Raw genomic sequence first — 17416 nt, forward strand, 5'->3', positions numbered from 1 at the left:
CACACCGCTTCCCACTTTTATAAACTTCTCAAATCTCTGTACCCTGCATCTCTGTCCCACCTTCAAACCTCCTGGGAGGCAGATCTCGAGATCTCCATCTCCGATGAGGCCTGGTCCCATATATACCACTTCACCTTCCATACCTCTCGCTCAGCCTCGATTCTCCAACACATGGTCTTTTTGTTACACAGAGCGATAAGGACCCCGGTCAAATTGCATAAAATCAATGCCTCCTTTTCTAATCAATGCTGGACTTGTCAATCCGAAATAGGCTCATTAAAACACCTCCTCTTCTCCTGCCCTGCCATCTCCTCATTTGGTCCTCCACATGGGATTCCATTTGCTCCATTTTACATATTAATATCCCTCTGACCTACCAAATGCTTTTATTGAAATCCTTCCAGGTTTCCCCTCTGATTTCTGAGTCAGATCATTTTCTGTTTGACATGCTACTCTCCTTGGCCTTAAATATTTTACTTACATGTTGGAAAGATTTATCCAAGGCCTCCTACTCCCAATGGTGAAATCTAGTGTGCCTTACTTACAGAACTGAAGCTTACTTGGCTAAATCTTCTGACAGATTTCCTTCCTTTCAAATGAAATGGTCACTTTTGAAATCTTACCTGCACTCCATTTCTTCTTCTTGAGCAGACCACTCTCTTCTCCCCACTCCTTCCCCTTTCCCTTCCTTTGTCTCCTTATACTCTTTTCTCAAATCATTGTTATTTTCATGCTTATGATTGCAGATCGGATGCTTTCTACTTTTATATGAGACATGCCTTTGTTTTGCCCTGAGATTATGATTATGCATTCTTGTCTGTTATGCATCTGATATTACTATTGGTTTCTTGTTATGCATGGCTCTTGTTGATGGCTTCATATGTTTCTTTCTTTCCATGCTTTGTATATTCAAAAATTTAATAAACAAACCTTGACTAAAAAAAAAAGAATGTAAGAATAGCCATACTGGGTCAGACCAGTCCATCTAGCCCAGTATCGTGTTTCCAACAGTGGTGTCACAAGTACCTCACAGAAACTCAAATAGCAGCAGCATTCTCTATGCAAGTAATGGCTTCCCCCATTTCTATCTCAATAGCAGACTGTGACTTCTAGGAATTTGTCAAACCTTTTTTTAAATCCAGCTACACTTAACCACTGTTACCATATCCTCTGGCAAAAAGTTCCAGCGCTTAACAATTATTTGAATGAAAAAATATTTCTTCCTATTTGTTTTAAAAGTATTTCCATGTAATTTCATTGAATGTCTCCTGGACTTTGTATTTTTGGAAGAGTAAAAAACGGATTCGCTTTTATCCGTCTACACCACTCAGGGTTTTGTAGACCTCAATCACATCCCCCTCAGCCATCTCATGTTCAAGCTGAAGAGCCCTAACCTCTTTAGCCTTTCCTCATACTAGAGGAGTTTTTAGCGAACGTAAACCACGCGCTATATGAAAAACACTGGCGCAAGCTCTGTGGAGGCATTAGCGTTTAGCACGTGCGGCTTTGTAGCGTGCGCTAAAACCGCTAGCGCACCTTAGTAAAAGGAGCCCTAACAGAACAGTTCCCACTCCAGTGGCAATAACAGGACTCAGTAGCCCCAACAAAACACTTTACAATCCTCTTTTTTCCTGTAACAACTTCTTCTTCTTCTCTTTCATTCTTTGCACGCTCTTCACTAGTCTCCCACACTCTCTTCCTGACCCTCTCACTCCTATTACCGTCAATTCCTATATTAACCCCATCCTATACTCCTCTCTGTCTTTATCCCTTTATACTTTCTTCCTTATGTCCTTAACTTCCCTCACTCTGCCTACCATCCCCTCTATCATGACACCCCTGACCCTTCTCTTCTCCAAGCTGAAGAGCCCTAGCCGCTTTAGCCTTACCTCATAAAGAAGCCATCCCATCCATTTTATCAACTTCATTGCCCTTCTCTATACCATAAGAATTGCCACTGCTAGGTCAAACCAGTGGTCCATAATGCCCAGCAGTCTGCTTACACGGCAGCCCCCAGGTCAAGACCAGTGCTCTAAATGAGTCCAGCCTCAACTGAGTACGTTCCAGTTTAGCAGGAACTTGTCCAACTTTGTCTTGAATCCCTGGAGGGTGTTTTCCCCTATAACAGACTCCGGAATAGCGTTCCAGTTTTCTACCAATCTCTGGGTGAAGAAGAACTTCCTTACGTTTGTACGGAATCTATCCCCTTTTAGCTTTAGAATGCCCTCTCATTCTCCCTACCTTGGAGAGGGTGAACAATCTGATTCTATCTACTAAGTCTATTCCCTTCATTATCTTGAATGTTTGGATCATGTCCCTTCTCAGTCTCCTCTTTTCAAGGAAGAAGAGGCCCAGTTTCTCCAATCTCTCACTGTACGGCAACTCCTCCAGCCCCTTAACCATTTTAGTCGCTCTTCTCTGGGCCCTTTCAAGTAGTACTGTGTCCTTCTTCATGTATGGCGAACAGTACCTTTTCTAATTCTGCTGTATCTTTTTTGATGTATGGTGAGCAGAACTGCACACAGTATTCGCAACGTGGCAGTACCATAAGCGACACAAGGGCATTGTAACATTTTCATCTTTGTTTCCATTCCTTTCCTGATAAAGCCTTATATTCTATTTGCTTTCTTAGCTGCTGCTGCCGCACACTGAGATGAGGGTTTCCACGTATCTTCAACAATGACACCTAGATCCTTTTCCTGGGCAGTGACTCCTAACGTGGTGCTTTTTTTTTTTTTTTTTCTTGCTGGCAGCCTGCTCAACAAATCAAACTTCAGCAGGCAAAAAGAGAAAAAAAAGGCATGGCTATAGGACAGAGATTCTCTTAAGCCCCTGAATCTCCTAGGGTTCAAAGAAGAGCAGCTGAGGGGGGATATGACACAGGTCTATAAAATCTTGATGGTTAATTGATTTTTTACTCTTTCAAAAATTACAGACTAGGGGATACTCAATGAAGTTACATGGAAATACTTGTATGTTCCCTTTGCAATTGCTAATAAAGATAATTAAAAAAAAAAAAAAAAAAAGAAATATTTTTTCACTCAATGAATGGTTAAGCTCTGGAACTCATTGCAAAAGGATGTGGTACCGGCAGTTAGCTGGGGTTTTTTTAAAAAAAGTTTGAACAAGTTCCTGGGAAAAAAGTTCATAGTCTGTTATTGACACGGGGAAGCCACTGCTTGCCCTGGGATTGGTAGCATGGAATGTTGCTACTATTTGGGTTTCTGTCAAATACTTGTGACCTGAATTGGCTATGGTTGAAAACAGGTTACTGGTCTGACCCAGTATGGCTATTGTTATATTCTTATATTTTGTTCTTAGGATTGGAGGGTTCAGGGGATGAGTGCATGGATACAGAGTGGAGAATGACACGGGGGACACGTTTTTCCCCACCCCCAAGGGAACTCATTTCCTGTCCCTGCCTTGAGAGTTTTTTTCCTGTCCCTGCCCCGTTCCTGCAAGTTCTGTCCTCATCTGCACAAGCCTCAAACACTTTAAAATCGTAAATGTTTGAGGTTCGTGCAGTTAAGGCAGAGCTTACAGGAATGGGACAGGGATTGCGACAAACCGCGTGGGGGACGGGAAAGTTGAGTTCCTGCGGGGATGGGGACATATTTGTCCCCGTGTCATTCTCTAACAGAGCCTGTCACCTCTAGAGCTGGAGGGCTTAGGGGATGAGCATTAGCACCAACCATTGTAGTAATCAAGCCATTATTTTCTACTGTTCAATCATTTTCACAGCTCTGTTTAATTCCTGTTTGTGAAACATGTGGTTTTCACACTTTGTGCTCATAGAGCATAAGGGACTGCATTTACTGCTTCAAGGTCTCGCCATGGACTCAGTCACCATTCTGTACCACCTTCTCCAGCTCTCCCTTATCTCTTCCAGCCTCCAGCTGTGTGGTGTAAGCACGGTAGGTAGGAAATTATATTAATTTTTAAAATTCACAATCAGTGAAAAGCATGCTGTATCTTCTCCCTACCTCCTGAATATGCTGGGGCTTACCTGTACTGTACTGGCTGCATTAGAAAAAAGATGTTTAGAAGGAAATTATATTACGAAAGCTTATCACAGGATCTAACAAGGATCTCACATGATTTTGAAACATGTTTATCCCCAATAGCTATGATTTGTGTGTGCTGTGCTTTCATTCTAGGTCAGGGCAGCAGTAGGACTAATCTTTGTAGCTATTTATTGATGTCAACACAACACCATTTCTGCCTCATGGAGAGACCCTACATAAGTGCAGCATAAGCACTGCCATACCGGGACAGACCAAAAGTTCATCAAGCCCAGTATCCTGTTTCCAGCAGTGGCCAATCTAGGTCACAAGCACCTGGCAGGATTCAAACAGATTTTATGCTGCTTATTACAGCAGTGGGTTTTTCCAAAGTCCATTGTAATAATAGATTTTGGACCTTTCTTTTAAGAACTTGTCCAATCCTTTTTTTAAACCCTTCTGCTCTAACTGCTTTTATCAGATTCTCTGGCAACAAATTCCAGAACTTAATTGCACGTTGAATGAAGAAATATTTTCTCAGGTTTGTTTTAAATTTACTACTTAGTACTTTCATTGCATGCCCCCTAGTTCTTGTACTTTTGGAAAGAGTAAACAAGTGATTTACATCTACCCGTTCCACACCATTCAATATTTTATAGACCTCTATCATATCTCCTCTCATCTATCTCTTGTCCAAGCTGAAGAGACCTAGCTTCTTTAGCCTTTCCTCATAGAGAAGTCATCCCATCCCCTTTATTAAACAAGCAGTCATCTTAAATAGTTAGAGAAGACTATGCCATAAAATTTGATCATTAATCAGGTAACACAATAGCAGGTACTTACATTATGTAAATTCTCAATACAAGAAAGGCACTTACAAACAATTGTGTCTTCAACATTTTCTTAAAACCCAATCTGGCAGTGCAAAATCGCAGAACCTTTTCTGATTCGAATATGTCTTTTCTTGAGTTGTGATGACCAGAATTATACATAATATTCAAGGTGCAGTTGCAACCTGATCCCCTTCAGTTAGGAAATTACTTTGGATGGAGAGAGATTTGCAGCTCTCCTGAGAAGCAGTTGTTAAAACACATTAAAGAGAGTGTCACATTATAGGACCCTGGGGCTTTACATCCTTCACTTCTTATTGATCCAGGTATTCTGTGCGTTGATCTTCCCAGCCCCCCGCCTCTCTAATGATGACCTATATACATGATATATATGCTAATCAGTATTCAGCCAGAGTCGGTCAATAATTTTCAAAATGCTGACTGCCACTAGCGGAATTAGGCTCTGATATTCAGTGCCATGCCATGTCCAGGCACCGGCATCCAATACTGGCAGCTGATCAAAGTGTGTCAGACCACAGCCCTAATTGTGGCTCCCAGTTGATATTCATGTATGAGAGTCCAAGCTCAATACCAGTCAGGATTCACAGAAGTCCTGTGTCCTGGTCCCTACCCCCTCCCGTTAACACATCTTCGTAAAAGAAGCCCTAAGTGTCCCCTAGTCTTTGTAATTTTTGATGGAGTAAAAAAAAAAAAATTGATCCACGTGTATCCATTCTATACCACTCAGGATTTTATAGACTTCAATCATATCTCCCCTCAGCCGTCTCTTTTCCAAGCTGAAGAGCCCTAACCTTTTTGGTCTTTCCTCATGTGAGAGGAATTCCATCCCCTTTATCATCTTGGCCACTCTTCTTTGAACCTTTTCTAGTTCCGCTATATCTTTCTTGAGATAAGGCCACCAGAATTGAACCCAATACTCAAGGTGAGGTCGCACTCTATATGGAGAGATACAGAGGCGTTATAACATTCTTAGTCTTGTTAACCATCATTTTTAAAATAATTCCTAGCAGTGGTATAGCGAGGGTGAGAGGCACCCTTCCCTGCCATCTTCTCCACCCCTGCTCCTTCCCCACCTCCCCTATCTGCCTTCACCCACAGTTCAAGCTCCTATTGCTGACCTACAAGTGTGTTCAATATCTCACCTTTCTTCTCTCTCCTTATACACCCTCCAGAGAACTCCGTTCCTCAGATAAGCTGCTCTTAGCTTTACCCTTCTTCTCCACTGCTAATTCCAGACTTCATTCCTTTCATCTAGCTGCCCCCTATGCCTGGAATAAATTACCCGAGTTTGTCTGTCGAGCCCCTTACCTTCCATTGTTTAAAAGCAGACTGAAAACCCACCTTTTTGATATAGTCTTCAATCCTTAACCCTACTCCTCTGCCCATCAACTCAGCCAACAGATTAACCGTTCCCCTTAACTATATCCATGACATCCTGTTTGTCTTGTCTGTTTAGATTGTAAGCTCTTTTGAGCAGGGACTGTCTTGTGACTCTGTACAGTGCTGTGAACGTCTGATAGCACTATAGAAATAATTAATAGTAGTAACATTGGCCACCCTCCAATCTTCATGTACTACAGGCGATTTTAGCAAAAGGTTACAGATCACTACCAGTATGTCAGCAATTTCATGTTTGAATTCCATGGAAAAAGGAGCAACACACAACTTGTGAGATATGTTCTTTCATGCTCAAAGTTCAGTCTAAAATCACCCCTGAAAATTTTAATTTCCATTTCACCAGTGATGTTATCTCACCTATATTGACAAAATCAGGCCAACTCAACTCCTCAACCCTCCCAACCAACCATTTTACCATAGAATCACTAGGGGCAGGTTCAAAACAAAGTTAAACAAGTTCCTGCTGAACCGGAACGTACGCAGGTAGGGCTAGTCTCAGAGGGCCACCGTGTGAGTGGACTGCTGGGCACAATGGACTACTGGTCTGACCCAACAGCGGCAGTTCTTATGTTCACTCCTGTTGCCATCACCCCCCCTGAACTTCTAGTGAGTTCAAGGAGGCCCAGGGGCGTCTATTCTGACTGGATGGGGATGGGAGGAGGAGATGGTTATTCATCAGGAGTGGGAGAGGTAACTGGATCTTAAGGGGGGGGAAAGTTCAAAGGGAGGAGAAGACATTGAATCATATAGCAGCTGGTACCAACAGATATGTGGGTGCTAGCCAGAATTCAATCCTGGCACCTACTTAGTTAACTGGGCAAAGGTAGGACTATTTATATGCAGTCCTGCATTCCCAGTTAGCTATGCAGGTGCCGGGGCTGAACATTGCTGGCACCTGCATAACTTTTGGCTCCTCCCCTGAGCTGCCCATTTAAGACAGAGCCAGTGAGTGCCAATTTTATGTTTAAGTATTTTTTTTATTAATGCCATAGTGCAGAATAAACATCATAACGTGATAAGTACATTTTGATTTTTTTCATAGGCACAACATTTATATCCCTCCCCACCCCCCCTGAACTATTACAGAGTACACTTATAATCAACAAGTATCAATTCACATATTCAAAATGTGAATGCGGGCATGAGGAGTAAGATCCTTCCAGAGAGGCTCCCAGATCTGACTGAATATTCGGCCCTGGGAGGAATCAATGTCCACAAATTGTCTGTGTTCCAATGAAGCTTGTACAATCATTAAAGACCTCCATTGATTATAGGTCGGTGAATCAGAAGACAACCAGTTTATCAAAATAACCTTCTTCCCCTGCAACACCACTCTAGCCACAAACGCTAACATTCCTTTAGGTTTTGGTGACGCTATAGCATAGTATCCAAATAGTGCTCGTGTGGTTGGTGTCAACTGCCAACCCCAGATGGAGCGTATGAATTGTGTGAGTGCCTGGATAAATGTTGCTGAATATTGGTGGCTGGGTGGCCACAAGATTTAAACGTGCAGCAGTCTTTCCTGCCCACTTGCTTTGAATATCAACCCAATGGTGTTTCTTCAAATCATCTGATTCTTTGCTTGGTTAGTGCATCTTCAAGTAGTTGTTTCTTTGGAGAGTATAATGTATCTAGTCTATAGGTGGTGTTTTCAATTTTGGATGTCTCCCTTTTTTATGATGAGTTTGTCCGCTATGTCTTGATACTAACAGAGGAAAAGTTGAATTTGCTGCGACTTTCCTGTTGTGCTGGGAGTTTATGTCACTGCAGGCTGGCATAATGCTGGATAAATGAGTGGACTAGATTATGTTTACTGGCTAAAACCAGTCAAAGCAGAGTAATTCAGGGAGTTAAGGTATAAACAAACCAATAGCATAATAAATGATGGCAAAAACAATGAAAAATGGCTCATCTAAGTCCTCTTTGGGTAGACGCATATAAATTCCCAAATGGAACCCAACACCCACTCCCTTCCCCTGTACCCCATTGCTTAGGGCTGGAATTGCCATATTGTGCAGGTTACCCCATTGCTTTCTTGTAGATCTAGCAGTTTTACAATTGTATTGCCATTTGGTTGGTCCAAATGTCAATCTGGGCCAACTACATGGTATCATAGTCTTACAGTATGTATTCTAGCAGTAAAAGAGAAGAAAGCTTACAGGTATGCTGAGATCCCCTCGAGAACCCTAAAAAGTTCTTGGAAGGACCTGCAATAGGTGTGGAAATGCATGTGTTAGAAGGTGAAATAAATACATCATTAAGATCGCTTCTATTTTGATACTCGGCATATTGTATGTTGATTTTCTTTTTGAACGTCATATGTCTGTCTGATTTATGGGCAGGTCTGGCTTGGGACTAGCGATAATTGCTCCCTCTCCTATAATCGGCTTCATTTTTATTTTTTTCCCCCTTAACATTCTTGATCTCTTCTCTAAACCCATTCATTTTTTTTTTAACTTACACCTCACTAAAATATAAATCTTTTGTCCTTAAGGCATCCATTTTCTCATTTATGTTAGCTTCCATCAGATCAATTTTTGACTTTGAAGTTTCTATTAAAAGAATCATAAGATCCAGTGGCATAGCAAGGGTGGGCTTGACGGATGAGCTAGAGCAACAGGGCTATCAGGATTGTCAATGCCGCTTCCTTTCAGTGGAAATCTAGTTAGCTAAAAAAGCTATCTTGCTTAGGAGGATGGGTGCTGATCCTCCTGTTTTGCACATCTGGACAAACAGTACATTACATTTGGGATTTCTATTCCGCCATTACCTTAAGGTTCAAGGCGGATTACAAATGGATTGTCAGGACATTAGAATTATTTAGGGAGTAGTCTGTATATTTCTTTGAGTTGCTAAGGAATACATTTGAATTGTCATGGTATTAGAAGTACATATGGAGTAGTTGCAGGTGATGTTTGTGACATTTCTGATTGAGTTAGTTCGGTTTTATGTGTTTTTTGAATAGAAGGGTTTTTATTTCTTCTTTGAAGGTTTTGTAGTCTGTGATCGAGATCAATATGTTGTAGAGTTGGAGGTCAAGTGTTGCAGCTCGAATGGCTAGGAGGTTGTTGTACAGTTTTTTTTTCTTTTGACGTTTTTGGTTGGAGGGTGTGTGAATAGTGCATGGGTTCTCCTATGTCTGGTTGAGGTGGATTGAATTAGTCGATTGTTCCAATAAGCTGGGCTGTCTCCAATTATTGCTTTAAATAGTAGGCAGTAAAATTTGAAGTATACTCTCACTTGTATTGGGAGCCAATGTGAGTCGTGGTATGCCTCTGTGATGTGGTTGAATTTCTTCAGTGAGTAGACCAGTCTTAGGGCTGAGTTTTGTATATTAGAAATGGCCACTTGGGAATGCATGAGATGTTCTATGCAGAAGAGTACAGTGGCTGCGTATGCCTCTTTGTGGAGGCGGTTTAGAACTTTGTATACTGGGAACTCCACAGGCTAGGGAGGGAGCAGATAGGGGTTTCCGGATGAAAATGCAAAATTTGGCACTGAGGACTGCAGATAAGTGTTTCCCTTTCTGCGTGGAATTCTTGTAAACGGGGTCTCTTTTTGCCTTGAGGTGTTACAATACAACATGGAGCAAAAACAGCAGATGAACAGTCAAAGCAGTATGTTATTCTTGCGATTGTGTTTTGTTCTCAGTTGCTATAAATAAAGATTTTTTAAAAAGAAGCAAATTACACCACTACCTGCAAGGTGAGCTGGCTTACCTGACTGGCTAGCCATAAGATATTCTACAACACGCCCTCTTACCTCTTCTCCCGCCCCAACCATTTCCTGCAAAAAAATATGGAAGTGCAGTAACTTTTTGAAGAACCCTCGATGTATAAATTGTCCTCTCTCTTTTGCTGGTCGTGCATTTATCACCTCTATACTATGTCTGTCCCTATGTTTCTCTACCTTCTTTAACCTTGAGATGGTAATGTAGGTGGTGTATCAAACAAGACCTGAATAAAATTTTAAAAATTTTATATTAACCACTTGGCATTTATTCTGGCTGCCTCACTATTCACTCTTGAATCAAACATGTATGCTACTGTGGCCAGTTTTCTCTCTTGCTGATTGCGGGCCTTCTTTTTAAAAGTAGGGAGAACCTGCGACTGTCCAGCAGTGGCATAAAACCGGCACACACTTTGGCTGGTTTACTGTCTTGCCAGCACCGCGTACCCCTCACTGACGCCTCACAAATCTCTTGGGGTTTATGTGTGTTGGGGAACCTATATTTTAGGAAGAAGTTGTGAGAAGCTGTCATAATGGACAGAGTTTAGTGATAAGGGAGAGCTTTGAGAGATCGGAACTTTTTTTGTAGTAATTCTTGATTGAAAGGAATAGGAATACACCCTTTATACCTTTCATCCATGGGTGAAGGCATCAGAGCACCAGATATATATAAAGGGAGGAACTACAGAGTTGGCCCAGGGATACCTGTAAGGTGAGATTGCCACCCCTGAATCCAAGGAATACTCTGAGGGGAGTGTTACATAGGGTTACTAGAAGTTCGGATTTCCCCGGACATATCCTCCTTTTGAGGACATGTCCGGGGGCCTGGACGGCTTTTTAAAACCTGACACTTTGTCCGGGTTTTGAAAAGCCTCTCTAAAAATCGCCATCATCATCACATCACATCACATACGTGCATGCCCTCCTGCCCAATCAGAGCAGGGGGCGGGGCTGGGGTGTGGCTAGGATGAGATTGGGGGCAGGCCTGGGGGGGTGGGTCTAAGGAGTCCAGATTTTCTGATCGGAAAATCTGGTAACCCTAGTGTTACATAAATTGGTGGAGGTTAACCACTGGAATTATAATAAACTTCTTAAAATATGAATAGGACTGATATATATATATATATATATATATATATCCTATATATAATAGTCCTATATATATAGTGATATATAATGATATAATGGGTTCTGAGAATATGGTGATGTTGAGAAGCTGGTGTACAAGAAAAGGAGTTTAATCAATTTGGGCATTATTAAACAGCGGTTTGCCTGAATATATGGAATCAACTGATATTGAGCAGCCTTTTGAGAAATTGAAGATATTGTGAAGAATGAAAATAAGAACTAACCCTTTACAAAACCGTAATGCGGTTTTTAGCACTGGCCGTGGCGATAACAGCTCCGACACTCATAGAATTCCTATGAACATCAGAGCTGTTACCACTGCGGCCGGTGCTAAAAACTGCACTACGGCTTTATAAAAGGGTAAACTTTTTGATGAGGTTTAAGGAAATGTAAAAGTTCTCTGTATCTTCTATGAGGACACAATTCCTGCCAAGCTGCCCCTTACTGTCTTTAGAGAAGGGGATTTCTGCTCTCATAATTGTTGTTGGAAGGGAGGGGTACTGCCCTAGATACCTCTCAGTTGGCAGGATAAATTGCTGAGTTGGTTAAAAAGTGAAAATGTAGCAAATTTTTTACCCCAGGGGGACTCGGCAGCTTATTTTTCTGATGCACTTTTGGATGCATTCAAGGGGAAGGGTAATAGAAAAGTGTTTACAGCCATACTATGACATAGTCCATATAAAAGACTAGAGTACTGGTGAGAAAAACATTGAACACTGGTGTGACAGAGTGTATGAAACCCTGCCACTTCCCTTGCTTGACACTGCTGCTCAGACTCAGAATAAACCCTAGGAAACCCGGCACTCTCCCTCCTGGCTAAATTGTCCCACATAAACAAACAAACAAAATAGAGGACTAATAATAACAAGAATTCTTGCTATTCTATACCGCTCTCAGAAACCTGTAATGTTCAAAACACATAAGTGTCTAGACACCACTCGTACAGGTAAATGGTATCTTTCATTGAGCCGGTATTTTTATGTGCAAAGCTACAAATGTGCAAGAAGCTGTATTAAAGTGCTACGTGAAATAAATAACTTTAAAAGGTATCAAAAATTCGCACTTAGCTTTTGTATGAGCTTGATTTGTAGTCAATCATTGTAGTTAACAAAAAATGGCTAAACGCCCTACGGGACCCGTTTCGCCACAATGAAGGGCTTCTTCGGGGGTCTTGTATTTATGAACTACAATAAACAAAACATAAAATAACACTGCACAACAATTTTTTGGTTAAGTCTTGATTCCTGAAAAGTTTTTGGTGATTATGACAGGTACCAACTTGGTATGCTCAAATATGGTTTTGGTTTTACTGCATCACGTAAGAACTATGAGAAATAGACATTTTTATGTTTACTGACAATAAAATATATAGTCAAGTTTACGTTTCGCACAAGCGACTAAATGAAACAGAATTAAAAGTGTTTTGCTCCCGAGTTTCTTTTATATTCAGTGTCTGGTGCATCACGTTGTAGCATCCAACAATAGTCGGCAAGCATTGACGGATTCCAATTGCCCTGGTATCGTTTCTCCATCGTAGCTATGTCTTGATGAAACCTTTCACCGTGCTCGTCACTCACAGCACCGAGATTTGCGGGGAAGAAGTCCAAGTGTGAATGGAGGAAATGAATCTTGAGTGACATATTGCACTTCATTCTCTTGTATGCTTTGAGAAGTTTGTCTACCAGCTGAATGTAGTTTGGGGCTCTGTAATTGCCCAGAAAATTGTCAACAACGTCTTTCAAGGCTTTCCAGCCAATTTTTTCCGGCCCAACTAACAGATCTTCAAATCGCTTGTCACTCATAACATGTCTGATCTGGGGGCCAACAAAAATACCCTCTTTGATCTTGGCATCAGTTATTCTTGGGAACATCTGTCTTAAATAACGAAAACCTTCCCCTTCCTTGTTCATTGCTTTCACAAAATTCTTCATGAGTCCCAGTTTAATGTGAAGAGGAGGCAAAAATATCTTTGTCGGGTCAACAAGCGATTCATGTGCTACATTTTTCTGTCCTGGAACTAACTTTTTACGGAGTGGCCAGTTCTTTCTAGAATAGTGCGACTCTCTGTCTCGGCTGTCCCATTCGCAGATGAAACAGCAGTACTTTGTATAGCCAAGCTGCAGTCCTAGTAACAGAGCAACGACTTTGAGGTCTCCACAGATATTCCAGTTATACCTGGTATACTGGACATACTTTAGTAACATTTCCATATTCTCATATGTTTCTTTCATATGTGCTGCATAGCCAACAGGTACTGAAGGATAAACGTTGCCATTGTGCAACAGAACAGCTTTCAGGCTTAACATTGACGAATCAATGAAAAGACGCCACTCTTCCGGGTTGTGATCACAACCAAAGACCGAGAACAATCCTTCAATGTCACAACAGAAACAGAGACTGTCGACTTGTGCAAAAAATTTGGTTATATCATGATGCCGGTCTCGAAACACAGAAATTTTCGTACCTGGTGATAGCAAACACCATTCCTGCAGTCTCGAACCTAGCAGCTCAGCTTTTGCTTTTGACAGACCCAAATCTCTGACCAAATCGTTCAATTCGGACTGTGTTATCAGATGTGGATCGCCTGATGAGGATGGTTCAAAATCCGGGTCAATGTCACTGTTAGAACCCTGCACTGCAGTTTCTTCATCTGGTTCGTCTAAGGTCCAATCCTCTGGTGGTTTCGGAACTGGAAGACTGTCATCATGTGGCATGGGTCTCATTGCTGAAGGCAGATTAGGATATTCAATTGACTTCTTGTTTTTGGCAGAGAAACCAGACACATTAGTCAAACAGAAATAACAGTCCGTCACATGGTCTTTCTGTTCTCGCCATATCATCGGAACAGCAAATGGCATCGTCTTTCGAGTACCTCTGAGCCAGGCTCTCAGACTAACAGCACATGTCGCACAGCAAATGTGAGGCGCCCATTGCTTGTCTTGATCACCTATTTTGCAGCCAAAATACAGATGATAGGCTTTCTTTACAAGGGCAGTCATCGAACGTCTCTGAGGCGTAAGTGTATATTCCCCACAGATATAGCAGAATGTGTCGCGGCTGTTACGACACCGACGAGACATATTGCCCGACACCAAAACATCTATAGCATCAAGCTTACTTACTGTTATATTGCTACAGCCACTATACTACTATACTTTACTATACTGATACTATATACACACACGGACTATCTATATTAACCAAATGAGCAGGATCGGTGTATGGAAGCCACCATTATAGCATGGTGAGACAGCGCAAGCTCGTTCAGACCTGCCCAGACATGCCCAGGATGTCATCTTCCATAAAACAGCTTCCAACCTGGCTAGATTTTATGCATGGACATACCCAGGCGGCACAAACCGTTGTTGATAAGACACTTATGGGAGAAAAAATTGTTTGCATCCAAATATAAGAAAAAATCACGACAAAATTGAAGATTTCTCTGAAATGGTACGTGATGGGTAATTTTTGATGTAATATTCATGATCAGCACCCAAAATTCTATAAGAAACACCCAGCAGTGTTCAGGAAGCAAAAACTTTGTTGTGCAGTGTAATCAGTATATATGTGATACAATAATGCAAGAAAACTCTCTCTAAAAATTTATGCAGGAAGTACTCACTGTGCAACTTTGTTTCGGTTGACACATATCAAAAAATGGCGCTGGCGAAATTTAAACGCCACACATGCCCTTTTTAAACATCCCTTGCTATAGAATAGCAAGAATTCTTGTTATTATTAGTCCTCTATTTTGTTTGTTTGTTTATTTGGATTTGATTAAGAGGACTTAGTCCATTTTCGTGGTTAAGCATAAATTGTCCCACAACCACAGCAGCAGTGAGAAAGAGTTTTCCTCAGGAAGGGGGGAGGGGAGAAAAATAGGAAACCAGGAAGTTGCTCAGAGGAACTTAAAATGCCAAGCCAGACCCTGGAGGAGAGGTGTGCTAGAGGGAACCTAGGAGCTGGAGAAGCTGGTTGGAAGGGCTTGGCACTGACAGAGTTTGTAGGAGGTGGGACTCTACTGCATTTAAAAAACCTGTCTTTTTTCTAGTGCCTGCTAAGACCTGGGACCAAATGCTGCCTAGCTGTTTCCTGCACCTAAAATAAAGTCTGTTTGGGATGTGTCAAGCCCTGCAGAGAAAGGGACTCGTGTTTGGGAAAAGACTAGGGAAAAGCCTACTTGGTTTATTTGAAGAACACAAACTTATAGGAGCTTGTGAAGAAACAGGCTCTGTACTATTGTTTAATTAAAGAGTTTTTCTTGAATGCTCAGTGTGTGGTCTGTCTGTCTGTGCAGTCCTTCTCCGGAGCACGCTGCCCACCTCTATCACAACTGGATAACTTTAGCTTTAAGATGGTACAAAAATAGCAGTGTCAAGAAGATGAAAAGAAAAAAAAGGTGATAGAAAGTCTGAGTACTCCTGCCCTTGAAGAGGTAATTATTGGTCTAAATTGGGTGCATTTGTGGAATGATTACACTGGTCAACAAGCATTTTGCTACTGGCGTTCTGTCACCTGTACCTTAACAAAAGAACAGACTGACTCTAAATCTGAAAACAGTTTTCATCTATCACATCCTGTTTTTCAGTTATGTATCAGTTTGTGTTTATATCATTTTCGTCAATAACACTACCGTGAAGCATCAGTATTGTACTGTTTCTGTATCAAAATATTGCATTTTAGCTCAGCTCATCGATTACATATACCAGTAATTTGTAAGTAATTTGAAAAGTGATTGTGCTGCTTTGTCTACCTGTAAATTTTCATATTGTGTTTATTTTTGTCTAAGATATTATAATTATTATGAACAGACGAAGTTGTGTTAACCAGCAGCAGCAAATCTTATGTTCTTATCCTGATAATTTTTGTTATGTCTGCAGACAATTTAAGGCACAAGATCAGCGAAAGAATCTGTCCAGCAGACTTCAAAATGCATACAAGCATTATTCTGGCTGTAAAGTTGGCGGCCAAGATAAAGCGTGGGCACCTCATGTGTGCTGCACTGTCTTCTATTCCAGATTAACACAGTGGCTGAATGGGAAACAGAAGAAGATGCCAATGGTGTGGTGTGAACCAACAAATCATCACTCAGACTGTTATTTTTGCATGACAAAAATTGCTGGATTCACAAAGAGGAATAAATAAAAAATTATGCATCCTGATTGCCTGTCAGCAATTAAACCCATTCCTCAAGACTCAGAGAATTCAGTTCCAATTCCTCCTTCCACATCTGCAGCACAATGTGCCATAAGTTCAGATGAAGAATGTGCCTCTGCTGCTGTGGAGGAGTTGTATGAATCTAAACTGGATGAAAAACAACCTCACCTACTAACGCAAGAAGATCTTAATGATCTGGTTAGAGACTTGTCACTGTCAAAGTAGAAAGCAGAATTGTTGGGTTTAAGGCTAAAGCAATGGAATCTTTTAAGGCAGGACACCAAAATATCTTTTTTCAGTGATCGTCACACCATCCTAGCTTCCTTTTACCAAATGGAATGAAACATTTGTTTCTGTACTGATATTAATGGTCTCATGCGTGAACTGGGATATGAACATGTTTCAGACGAATGGAGACTATTCATTGATTCAAGCAAAGCAAGCCTTAATGCGGTACTTTTATACAATGGAAACCAGAAGTCACCTGTTTCTGTTGCTCATACAACATACGAGTTGATGGAGACATTTTAAAAACTCGCACACTATGCAGATCACCAGTGGAACCTCTGTGTTGACCTCAAAGTTGTGTCACTCCTTCTGGGTCTGCAACATGTGCTTCTTGTGTCTTTGAGCGTGATGATGCCAACCACTACAGGCAGAAACAATGGCCAAACCAAGATGAATCCATACCTGGCAGATACAATGTGAAGCACCTGCCGTTAGTATATCGTGAGAAAATTTATCTTCCAGCACTTCACATAAAACTGGGTCTGCTGAAAAATTTTGTCAAGGTGATGGACAGAAATGGTGATGTGTTTCAGCATCTAAGAAGTACGTTTGGTTTCGAGAAAAGTGAAGCCAAAATCAAAGAAGGTGTTTTTGTTGGACCCAAAATTGGTGAACTGATCCTTGATGATGTGTTCAAACAGAAGCTGAACCCAGCTGAATCAGCAGCATAGGAAGCATTTGTGCTGGTTGTTCAGAATTTTCTTGGTAATCACAGATCAGAGAATTATGCTGAGCTTGTGGAGAACATGCTGACAGCATATCAGCTAATGGGTGCCAGAATGTCACTTAAAATGCACTTCTTATATTCTCACCTCGACTTCTTCCCACCCAATCTTGGTGATGTCAGCAATGAGCATGGGGAAA

At 41.3% G+C, this 17416-nt stretch overlaps 1 protein-coding gene across 4 annotated transcripts in view; it reads left to right on the top strand.

The window, feature by feature from the left end:
• Positions 1-17416, top strand: part of LOC117364971 (cathepsin W-like) — a 96290-nt gene that overhangs the window by 20397 nt on the left and 58477 nt on the right. Inside the window, exon 2 of one of the 4 annotated variants that reach the window (XM_033954731.1) lies at positions 3796-3914. The exons of 2 other annotated variants lie outside the window; for them this stretch is intronic. In XM_033954731.1, coding sequence (XP_033810622.1) covers positions 3834-3914 — 81 coding nt within the window. In that variant the 5' untranslated portion in view covers positions 3796-3833. Of the gene's footprint in view, positions 1-3741; positions 3915-17416 lie in introns of all 4 variants that reach the window. One more of the 4 variants, XM_033954730.1, reaches the window with a different exon arrangement.

The sequence above is a fragment of the Geotrypetes seraphini genome, chromosome 8 (assembly GCF_902459505.1).
Source record: "Geotrypetes seraphini chromosome 8, aGeoSer1.1, whole genome shotgun sequence".
In the NCBI taxonomy this organism is placed as follows: domain Eukaryota; kingdom Metazoa; phylum Chordata; class Amphibia; order Gymnophiona; family Dermophiidae; genus Geotrypetes; species Geotrypetes seraphini.